This window comes from Uloborus diversus, chromosome 2, assembly GCF_026930045.1.
Source record: "Uloborus diversus isolate 005 chromosome 2, Udiv.v.3.1, whole genome shotgun sequence".
Classification (NCBI taxonomy): Eukaryota; Metazoa; Arthropoda; class Arachnida; order Araneae; family Uloboridae; genus Uloborus; species Uloborus diversus.
The window spans coordinates 128,106,739-128,119,421 of record NC_072732.1 but is presented as its reverse complement, the minus strand read 5'-3'; the positions used below and the strand labels follow the sequence as shown (position 1 = coordinate 128,119,421).

General features: G+C 32.8%; 1 protein-coding gene across 1 annotated transcript in view; it reads left to right on the top strand.

The window, feature by feature from the left end:
* LOC129216032 (protein limb expression 1 homolog) overlaps positions 1–12,683 on the top strand; it is a 371,051-nt gene that overhangs the window by 283,578 nt on the left and 74,790 nt on the right. The window contains exon 2 of the mRNA XM_054850176.1: positions 151–314. Within this exon, the coding sequence (XP_054706151.1) occupies positions 151–314 (164 nt within the window). The remainder of the gene's footprint in view (positions 1–150; positions 315–12,683) is intronic.

Below are 12,683 nucleotides of genomic sequence, written 5' to 3'. Positions count from 1 at the left end.
AAGAAAATTTTTCAACTTTTTATTTTCTTGAATAATTTAAGTTGTCGCATACTCTAATTGCATGTTATGAGCATATTTAAGCTGATTGATAACGAATGATTGATTGCACACGAGTGATTTTTGTCTGATTTCTTTTTCCCCCCTCACCAGTCAACGTGGTCGAAGCCCTTCAGGAATTCTGGCAGATGAAACTAGCGAGGGGAGCCGATCTCAAAAACGGTGCCTTGGTGATATACGAGTCGATGCCGTCTACTAACCCTCCTTACGTCTGCTACGTCACATTGCCCGGAGGCAGCTGTTTTGGTAGCTTTCAGGTAAGTCAATGAAGCAATTTTCCTTATGTATATCACGACGGAATCACAGATTTGTTTGTTTTTGTTTTTTCTTTTATTTTTAAATAGAGAATGCGTTTCATTCTGACAAGGGAACGGAACGGACTTGTTTTTCAAGAAAGAAATTTGAAACATGGTTCTTATACAAAATCGAAGCACGGGCGTCCTGATGGTTGGTCACGGTACTGCACCGTGACCTCCAAAAGAATTTGTTACTCGGAAAATTTTGTCTAGCAATTCGACAAAATTATTATCATTCGGTAAAATTTGGAGTTCTATTCGGCAAAATGATCATCATTCGGCGAAATTTGGAGTTTTCTTCAGAAAAAATATCATCATTCAGAAAATTGAGAATTTCAGCCCTCCCAAGAATTTGAGTTCGGGGAGCCCCTGTATCGAAGGCGCTGAATCTGATGTTGGATGTCTAATTTTTCCCAACTTTCAGATTTCGAAATATGCGCGATTGAGATATTTCAATGGCGTAAGTCTCGGTGCATCAGACAGGATGCGGAAAATTTTCATGCACCTTTTAAATATTAGATCTCTATTGGGACTACTTCATTCATGCACATCGAACATAATATAGGAATTAAAAACTAATTCTCTATTTAAGAGAATGACCAATGACTACCGGAAAGTCTTATAAGCGTTGCATAGATAATTAATCGGTGCAGCCTCGTATAAACAACGCTTGCCCTTGTGAGTAAATGTGTTTGCTAATCCTATTGGTTAATCCAATTCCTTTTCCATGCCATTTATGTTTTTTAACACCGTTTTCAAAACCTAATGGGTTTTTATTTTATTTTATTTTATTTTATTTTTTTTTTTTGAAAATGTTAATGCGATTCCTTGAAAATATATCAAAATACTTAAACTAAGAATGAAAATAAAGTGGTTAAAATGAACGTTTTTCAACCGTTCCGTACCATACCTATAATTTCTAAATATTTACTTCTGACACCCAACCGTATTGGTTAATGTTGTGATCTCCATCTGAAAGGTATTAAATAAAGATAGCTGCAATCATATAAGTTTAGTAAAATACATTTGTGCGCTATTAAAACAGCTAATTGAGCACCTTTCAGAATGAAACGTTTGTAGCACTAACGGCATCCTTCCATGGGATGTCGCTGCCGGGTGCCATTTTGACTCTATGGCAACTTTTGGTGCGGCATTTTTGGCCATAAAGTGTCCCAGGGAGCCAAAATAGCACCCTTAACGGGGTGCTACTCGTGCACCCCGTTAAGGTACAAGAGTATCACTCTATAAGGTGCCTTATGCAACCCGCTGTTTTAACAGTGCAGGGTTCTGAGTTTTCGAAATATGTAAATGAACTTTTCAAGTGCACACAAAACCGTATTTTATCAATTTAAAAGCTTTTTTCCCCAAAAACTACTTTTGTTTCTTTTCTGGTGCACAAAAGAGATACCATAACCCACAAGTATTTCTCCGAGAACGCATGTATACTAGGGTGGGCCGAAAAACAACTTTTTTTTTTATTTCGATGATAGGTAGAGCAAAAAAGGTGCCATTGGTGGAGCAAAGTGCGCATAAAAAATTTGAATTTTTTGCACAATTTCTTGATCTGCCGCAATTGGGTTGAAGTTTCGAAAAAATGTTGTTTTATCATGTTTTTAGCCAAAATTTGTAAAAATAGTATTTCTGTTTTCGGTGATGAATTGCCCGGAAAAAATGCCATTAGTGGCACTAAATTCCTATAAAAAATTGTAAGGTGTGTGTGTATACTTCTTTCCTGTGCCTCAAATCAGTAGAAGTTTTGGCAATTTTCAGTTATTTTAGCGTTTTCAATAAATTTTCTCAAATGGTAAAAATTTTGCTGTCGCCATATTTCTCTGTCATAATTATATATTTTTACCACATGTGATGCATTTTTAGATACTTGATGTGTCGTTAATTAACTAGTTATTGCGCATAAAATTTTTAATTTGAAATGTATTATTCGAAAACTTTACAGCGCTCAAAATTAAGATTGAACAGCACAGAACTCAACAAAGAACAAAAGATGGTGTGGATGTACAGAAAATTTCTGCTCGTACTTTTAACAGAGTGTTTATATCTTTTTACTTCTGTTACAGTATTGCTACAATGAAAGCATCTTTTAATTCGTGGCCATCTGCTAATTCCGTGCTATCTTAGTAATATTTCTATTTACTGCACATAGCTGGCGTAGGACTTCGGATTCTAAAATTGTTTCTGATGCTATGTTTATTCCAGTTTCTTGTGACGAAAGAGATTTCGTGATTCGAGGTTGGCTGGTATTGGTTGAGAACCAAATCGAGCATATCGTTGTGCTCAGTTAATCTGAATTTTAATTTTGGAACCAAACCCTCGAATTTCTCAATTCTTGTTTCTTCTTTTAATTGCTATCTATTTATCTAATTAATGTTCATCACAATGTTTTGATAAATTGGTTTTCATCAGTTTCATTGCTGTGGTAGCATTGTTGTGAATTCTTAGGATGACCATATGTTATTTACATTTTTAAATCCCTTTTGCGTACCCTGGTCGTTTCTTTATGCGAATCATATGGGCAAACTAATTCATATTACGAACAGTGCGAGACATCGTAAGACATCTTTAGGTTTCGAGGTTCTTAAGTGCAAGCTAAGAACTCTGTAGGCAGCTGTGAGCCACCTAGCCTACGTAATGAGCCCTGGTTGGCTGTCTCGAAACTCTGGAGACCACACTCCAGTTGAAGCAGTTGCAGAACTATCTCAATTACTTGTTTCTGGTCTGTGCTCAAATTTTCCATATTTTCCTTTTCTTTTGCCAATGTAGAAATACATGACAGAGGTAACCTAGAATGATATCATAAGTAGGTTTTCGCATGCCATCAGCTTGGTTTGATTGGGCCAGAAAGTTCTTAGGTTCAGTACTTTCTCTATCTCATTTATCAGGTATAAGAGCGGGAGTTCGTTCGTAAGTAAAAAAAAACACCAAAAATGTACACCAAATATGTTACAGTTCTTTATTTATTTCCTTCTTTGTTTTAACACCTGCGATGACACCGTTGTTTTTGGTTTTTCTTGTCATGTTCTTACTGGAGTGCCGTTTCATGCGACTGTTTTTAGTTAAGAGATAGTAACGTTTTTCTTATTTAAAAAGATTTACCAGTGATTGATACGAATTCTGCGTTACCCCCGTTGGTTTTGAACGCAAATCAAACAGAGAGCTGCTCTACTTTTTCTAATAGCATATTTTAAATTTAAAAAAATAAACGCAATAATTAGTTAATTCGTAACACACTACGCATTTAAATATGCATTACATATGATAAAACTATATAATTATGGAATCGAAATATGGCGAAAGCAAAATTTTTACTATTTGAAAAAAATTATTGAAAACATTAAAAAAAAACTGAAAATCGCCAGAACTTCTACTTATTTGAGCAAAAGAAAAAAAAGTATACCACACACCTCAAAACTTTTATGGGAGTTTAGTGCCACCAATGGCACCTTTTCTGGGTCACTCATCATCAAAAATAGAAACATACTATTTTTACTAATTTTGGCTAAAAACATGAAAAAACAACATTTTTTCGAAGCTTCAACCCAATTGCGGCAAATCAAGAAATTATGCAAAAAAATTCAAATTTTTTATGTGCACTTTGCTTTACCTATGGCACCTTTTCCGCACTACCCATCATCGAAATAAAAAAAAATTGTTTTTCAGAACACCCTAATGTATACAGGGCTTAATTTGAATAAGAACCCATGGGAGCGGAGTTCCTGCACACCTTTTCAAATTTACGCAAGTTTTAACATTTTAGGCAAATTTCAGGCTATTTACAGGGACGCCCCGATTGGAGGTCACGAAAGGGCACTGACCTTTCAAAAACTTCCTTATTCGGCAAATTTGGTCTGACGATTCGGCAAAATTGCGAGTTCGATTTGGCAAATTGAGAATTTCTGCCTTCCCAAACATTTGAGTTTGGGGCGACCCTGGTTATTTACGCGCAGGGTTCGTACGGGTCATGGAAATCCTGGAAAGTCATGGAAAAAATTAACAAATTTCAGACCTGGAAAAGTCACGGAAAACAAATATTTTCATTAAAAGTCATGGAAATTTGTTTAAAGTTATGGAAAAATGTTTTGGGCAGTAAGAAAATTACAATAGCTAAAGATCGCTGGAAATATTGAGTGATTTAGTAACATTGCATATAAACTGAACCATCTCAAAAACAAATCCGAGTTTTGGAATCCAATTTCATTTGCTTCTATAACAGCCGCTCGCCTTTTTTTGTAATGTGATTTTACTACTGGGACGTCACTAATTTTGAATTAACCATTATTTTCAGCACTTCTTATATTTTTTATTCTATAGTAATGAACTTGCATATTCTTGATTTTGCCACGCCCCCTCAAAAAGTGTAATTCAATTGTATCCGAGTTCGTTTCAATTACTTGTAAAAAAAATCATTGTTAAATTTATCAGAGTTATTCTCAATATTTTGAAGGCTTTAGAAAATGAAGACTTTAGTCAGGCAATAGAACATAAAAATAAGGGAATTCTAATACAGTAAAACCTGTAAAGTTCACCACCATTGTAAGTTGACCACCTGTCTAAGTTGACCGCTATTTTCAGGCACAGAATTAGATCTATATCCTATAATTCAACCTATATAAGTTGACCACCTGTTTAAGTTGACCACTAAATTAGTGCAAACCAAGTGGTTTACTGTACTGTAAAACAGAGGTGCCCAGCATACAGCTCGCAAAACTGATCCTTGTGGCCAGCTGAAATATATCTGGTTCAGAAAAATGAATTTACTAAAAGCGTGGCTTTACTTTAATAAACGAATATACTGTCAAGTAAAATGGGTAATTAGATGCACTATTGACACCAAAGGGCAATGTTTTTATGAAATGAATTTATTTTTGGAAATTTAGTAATGACTTATTCAATTTTTGTCCCTTCATTACTATTCGGCCCTATTTATTAAATATTTAGTAGACATTTAAACATCAGTGTATTTCCTTCATTATATTTTTACTTTATTTGAATTTATATAATAAAGACGAATAAGAATAATTTATTTTCTGCAGTTTGCACTGATATTTTTTCAGTCACAAGTAAGTGCTCCCATGAGGTAGTGGCATTCACATAAAAGTTTTTCTAAAGCCCATTTCCGAAAATTTGCAAGTTTGACATTATATAGTACTACATTCTTCGTATAACATTGTCATGAAAATTTTTATTAAGTCATGAAAAAGTGTTAGAAAAGTTATGGAAATTTCTTATTCAAATTGAGTATGAACCCTGTACGCTTAAATATAAGTTGTAGAGACTAGAGGACTCCTGCACTTCTTTGCGTAGAAATTAAGCCCTGCCCCTATATGTAAATGTAATGAACTCTACGCTGTTTAATTATAATCGATGTGATTCTTGCTTGAGACAGTAAACCGATCTACAGTAGATCTTTCTTAATACGATCACGTTTAATACGAAATCACGGCTAAAACAGACATTTTGTTCGTTAAGTTTGGTTTGCTTTCAAATTACATTAAAAATGTCACGTATAATAAGTACAGTAAATTGAAAGTCTCGGCTAAGACGAACAACAATTTTTGACCTCTTTACATGAAATGTTCGTGGTTCAATACTGTAATTTTCTTTTTCAGAAACTAGTCATCATTTTGTTTGGTAATAGTGATATTTCGCAGTAGTATTTCCTCGTTTTTCCACAGTATACTTTTTCACGGTTGTTACGAATAACGGCCAATACGAATAAATTCGCGGATTTTTGACATTTCGTATATACCGAGTTCAACTGTATTGTTTCTTTGAAACGAAATGCTTCAAGCGATTTGTCCCATTCAAAAATAATAACATACAGTGTTTCATATTTCCGTTCTCTTAAATTTTGTGAGTAAACGATGCTGTTGAAGTGTTGACACAACTCAGCATTTCTACATTTCTTGCTTCTTTAGCACTGACTTCTTTTCAAACGATAAGAGCAGTTGACCTGGACCTTTCAACAGGCAACTTTTCGTCTCGAGTAGGAGTGACAGACACCTGCCTGCATCTCTCTTGACCCCTTCAAATAGCTCGCATAACATCTCTTTTTATTAATTTTGTTTGTACAAATTTCCAACATGTAAATAGTTATAGTGGAAGTGTTTGCTTAATATTTCACCTCGACTACGATGCAAATATTTCTATTATTTTTCATGGCGTCTAGTGAACTTCGTATGGTCACGAAATCAACAACAGCAAGAGCATACATCAAAAAACTAAAGTTTTCTCTGTCTCGTTCTTTTTTCAGTTTCTTCTTTTTGAATATAGTTCAGAGAAATGTTCATTTTGTTTTTCACGTCAACGATATTATTTTTCATTTCTTTTTTATTTGTGTTTTCTCTTAAAGAAATATTAATTTAGATGTTCTTCAGTTTCTCGTACTTAATGTAAGAATTGGATTGTTTCCGAAATTTTAAAAGTACTTTTTCTTTTTGATAGTGCATGCTTAAAAACACAGAAGTTAACTATTTTTAAAAAAATACAAAATTTAACATATTTTACCAATTATTTTAGTCGGTGCGCAGATTCAATTTCCTGTTTTACGCTTCTGCGCATGTCATCACAAGTGAGAAAATGCCATTCACTGATGCAATTAGAGCAGAGCCCAATATTTAATTCGCTTCTTTATTCTCATGTGTTGGCAACGCAGCTGACAGCAAAGCGTAAACATTCAACGCACCAATGGAGCGTGCCAAAGTACATCGCGTCGTGAAGACCACGCCTTATTTCCAAAATTGGACACAAAAAAAAAGGGAAATAAATTTAAAATAAAAATAATAACTTTTGGGAAAATAAGCTTTTTTTTCTGACTCCATATTTTTTTTTTTTTTTTTTTTTTTTTGCTTATTCTATCAATTTCAGTGACTAAAAGTAGTACTTTTGACAGAAGAACACAACCCTATTTCTTATCATTTTTTTATTGATGCTGTAAGATTAGTTTGTTAATTCTAATTTGCTTAGTCATTTAAAATAACTGTGAAATATGCTGGTCATCTTTGCGCCACTTCACATTTTTTAGCATTAAAAAAGAAGAACTAGAAGGTTTAATGGTACGCTTTCCGGGTAAGACAATGAAACAAGATTTCCACCCTCTATTTTGTAAAAAAAAAAGAGAAGAGAGAGAAAAAAAAGACAATAGTGCAGAAAGCTAATTCCATCATTCGAAACTTCGGAAGTTAAGATTTGGAAGCAATTTTTGGAGTTGCTAAAATTACTCTTCCTACATAGTAATATTCTTATGATGCAGTATTATAAATGATAGAAATCCTATGGTGTTGTGAAGTACAAAAGGGAATTTTAAACATTTCGAAATTGTATGATTCTGCTACTACTTTGAATGCATTACTTTAATTAAAATAATTTTTTAAACCTATTTTTGATGTGGCTCAGACTTACTCTAAATGTTAGAATAACTTTGAAGCAGGTCAATAATTCATTTTTAATGGATTCAATAATTATTATTTCTTTATTTTAAATTAACTTTAAAAAAAATCAGTAGAACCCCGATATACCCAAGAAATTGAAACTCGATCTCCTTCGATAAATCAAAAATTCCAGATAAAAAAGGGTACTAAAAATGGTTTTCAGAAAACCGCGAAAATTATAATCCTGGGTTTAAATTAAACATAAACAAAATGGCTACTACTTGTGATGTTTTTAACTGTAGTATAATTTTGATTTAACGATACTCGAATTAACAATTTCCTCAATTTAATGATATATTTCACTGGTCCGGATTTGACTGCATTGAATGTCTATACTTCTCGGTTTAACGATATCCTTGCTTTAACAATAGCTTTTTCTAGTCCCTTGGCAATCGTTAAATCGGTGTTAATACGGTATTTCACTATAACTATAACCACCTCTCGCGACTAGATTATTCACTTTTTTGCGCAATTTACTGCTTTCAAACAAAAATGAAAATGTTTGCCGTAGAATGTTTGATTTTATTTTTCTAAAAACTTTTGAAAAATCGTATTTTCTAAATGCATTAAGAAAAAAATATTGCCGATACGTGTTGGATCAAGACTATTAAAATATTTTCCTAGAGCTTTATGTCAAGCTTTTAAAACTGTTCTGGCGATGATTTTCAAACAAAGAGTTTTATTCAAATCGTTCTATGCCCACTCTGAGCACATTTTCTTCGTCTTGTGAGACTAATTTCAAACTTTTACTTTTAAGCATTTATTGAATAATTAGTTTTGCTTTTTTGACGCGTTTTTGGTTTCAGTTATATTCCCATAGGGCATTAAACATTCTTTCATTTTTATACATTACTAGCAGTACCCGCACGGCTATGCCCGTGCTAAGAAGTTAAAAGAAGTCCGTTGAACAAAAATATCCACGCCCCCGTCCCCCTTCTGATGTGAAATGATCATTTTTATTCAAGTAAAATGCGTACACACTTTTTCAAAAGACCTATTGAAGTCTCTTTGGAATTTAAAACTATTCGCCAAAACACATAAAAAAATTAACCAAAGCTTTAAAACTCGAAATAATCCTTCAACTACATAATTCATCGCTTAACATGCCAGGCAACCACCCAACCGTAACCCTGCTCGTTAGCGAGTGAAGCAGTGTTTTTACCCTGCAATTTAAAGTGTTTCGCCAAATAAACAATGCTATAATAAAACGTTATTAGGAACAATCACAATTAAATAATACGATAAATCAAATTATTTACTTAGATAAGTAACTATCTGCAACTATAAGAACAAAACAAATGTTAAAGAAATAAGGAAAACAAAACTCAATAGAAAAATCCTGCAAAATCAAGTTAAGTACTTGAACATCGAAAAAAAAAACGCATTCCTAAATCTGTTTCACAAAAATTTCGGTCAATCTGATTTTTGAATAAATAGCCTATAGCCTTCCTCAATAAATGAACTATTCAACACAAAAAAAAAATTTCAATTCGAACCAGTAGTTACTGAGATTAGCGCGTTCAAACAAACAAACTCTTCAGCTTTATATTATTAGTTCATAAGAAAAATAAGACAATGATACGTATATATATTACAAATTATTTTTAGCATCGTTTAGGATTTTCTCTAAAAAGTGCCCTTGAGATTTGCCTCACAGCTGACTCGAACCTATGACGACTGGATCGCGAAGTTCGAACTTTCAGGTAGAACCACCGTGGCTACGTATATTCTGCGTTCCAAACATATTGCATTATAATATAAGTTTTTCCGTTTTCATAACATTTTATATTGCTGTTCCACTCCTATTTGTCGTAGCGTGATGTTATATAGCCTATAGCCTTCCTCCATTAATGCACTATTCAACACAAAAAGAAGTTTTCAATTCGAACCAGTAGTTCTTGAGATTAGCCCGTTCAAACTAACTAACTCTATAGTTTTATATTATTAGTATAGATTATCTGTTTTTAATAGCCTTTACCGCAGTACGTTCCGGTAAATGCTAGGCTAGAAAGCAAAATTCATATCTCATGACTGCGCTGTAGGAATCGGAAAGCCCAGTAGAGAGAAATCCTCTGATTTAAATAAAATCTTTGAACTCGTTAGGGAAAAAGTTAATTAAAAATAAATAAAAATAGCCATTTTGGTAGCTGTTAATTTAAATGAGGGTGAAATGCTTAAATATTAGTACCTCATATAAATGCAGAAGTATGACAAAACTAGAATTTTAGATGAATAATTTTAGTTTAAATTTTCAGTTCAAGTTTTTTTGAGAAACGTGACTTTTCTTTGAAGTTTCTTTAGAATTTGGGAAATTATGTTGATTTAAAACAAGCGTCATTAAAAAATCAAATGTTGGTTGGTTCTAAAGCTGCATTAATTTCATTTATTTATTCATTCATCAGAGCAATTGCGAGTATAATTCTGCAGTATACTCGCAAAAATGTTGTAAAAATATCCATAAAATATTTTTTAGATTAAATTTAAATTTCTGTGTTCGTGGCGCATTTAGCCTTAAGCCCTTCCAGCCAAATTTTTGGCCTCAATCTGGACATCACAAACACATACAGACAAATTAACACTCTTTTATAACAGCTTAAAGAGATAAAGGGCCATTTCAGGGAAAATAGTCATTTTGTCCCGCACGTGACGCCTAATATATTTCTTTAAAAATACTCGTAATACTTTAAAATATTAATGAACAAGATCATCTATCTGCTAAACAAATTACAAACTTATGTGTGATTTCTTAAGCAAAAAGTTTCGTCATTACTCTTTAAAATCATTACTTTTTATTGAAATATATGAACCGTCACGTACGGGACAAAGGGTTGACTTTTTCGTGGAATGGCCCTAATAAAGAGTTACTAACTCATTTATTACGTTTTATTCAATTATAATCTTCCAAATTTTACAAAATCAGACCGATGCATCTTATTTTAGTTTTAACTTCTAAACTGATGAATCAATTCGCTTCAAGATGATAGCTATCAACCTGAGCATAATGGAATTACATTCACCGGGTCATACTCATGTCCATCGTATTCTCTCCTCAGCTGATTCTATGGAATTATATTCAGAAAGTACCTGATAATCAGTAAAAAATAAACAACAAAACTGCCAATGCTGTTGTTCATTGGAACGAAAACTTTCTCGAAGTTGATAGTGCCGAAGGCAGAGCCACTGTTCGCTTTATGGGCTTCATTTCTGTGTTCTATCGCAGATGATGTCTTTTCATATTTTATTTCGTTTTTACAGCCACATAGTTCTTTATATTTCAACGAAACGGCTTCATGTTTGTTCATAGCGTATTAAGAGCATAATAGCTCTAGAGGACACTGGTAGCTTCTTTTTGGACTTTCACAATTTTCTTCAAAATTACTATTTTTTCTGTAACGATATAGTAACAATTTTAACCGAAAGGTGCATTCAGTGAATTGAAGAAAAAAAAAAGATTTTGTAATTATTTGGAGTAAGATTCTTGATCCTGTTAAAATATCTGATATTTTGATACAATATCGGATATTTCCAATCAGCACAAACTAAAGTCTTCAAGTAGGGTAACACTCCCAGTAATTGGCAGGTCATCAGTGATTGGCACTTCCAACAAAAATGTCCTAAAATAAGATTCGTATCCAATCTTTTAAAAGTAGAAATCTATATATACCAACTGAATGCACATTTACTTTAATGATTATAACTTCAATTCATGTTACTAAATGGTAGCAGTGCATAGGAAAGAGAAACAATTGTGGCTTGTGTCAAATCAGTCATTTTTGTTGCAAAAGCTTCTTCTGTGGCTTAAGGGAAGCATGTGCATTAATTCATTAAAATCTAACTTAAAATATATTTTAAATTTTAGTTGTCAAAAGTTTTGTTTAGTTGAAAGGTGTTACATTGAGTGGGTAGAAATATATTTTTGTCACCTTTTGGATTTTTGAAATAATGATGGATGCCATTTAGTGTTCCTTCAGTTTTGCTAGTCTTCAATAATTGTCACATGTGTCTATAAACACTAATTTGTTGTGCAATATGTCACTAGTTTGATTAATGATACTTTTGCAGCAACTATATTATATGGGTTCTACTATTGATTTGAATTCTACAAAATATACTGTTATATTTTTAAGATAAACAGTAAAAATCAAATATGTTTGGCCATCAGTCAGATATTGTGACTGCAAAAAACCGGTACATTTTTTATGGTCCCTTAGAATCATTGGGTCAATGTTCCTTTTTCTGTGGAAGTAGCTATAATTCGTAAAATCGAAACTGCATACCGACTAATGAAACAGCAATAAACTCGATATTTTTTCCCATGCAACACTCTAAATTTATTTTTGTTTCTCTAAAATACTTTTTCAACATCAAGATGTGTGATTCAACATTAATTTATGTAAAATTACCCACTTTCAATTAACATTAAGTATGTTTCTTATGATGATAAAATTTGTTGGCAATCTAAAAGTGAAAAATAAAGTCATTTTCCAGTTCTATTAACATGTGCCAATTACTGTATCATAATGTGTCATACGCTGGGATGTCAGGTGCCAATTACTGGTGATTTTGATAACTTTTTGTAGGGTATATAACGACCCCAGTAATTGGCACTTTAAGAGTTTGTCCTTAAACATTACCTCTGTTTTCATTACTTGGAAAAATAATATTCACTTGCAAATATTTTTGTATTGAAGAATGCACATCTGTGCATCTATTTAGTTCATTAAAATCAAAAATATTTGAATTGATATTTTTTATAAAAATATATACATAAAAAGTTACCAAAATCCCCAGTAATTGGCACCTGATACCCCAGTGTTTGACACCTTGTGATCCAGTAATTGGCACATGTTAATAGAACTGGAAAGCCACTTTATTTTTCACTTTT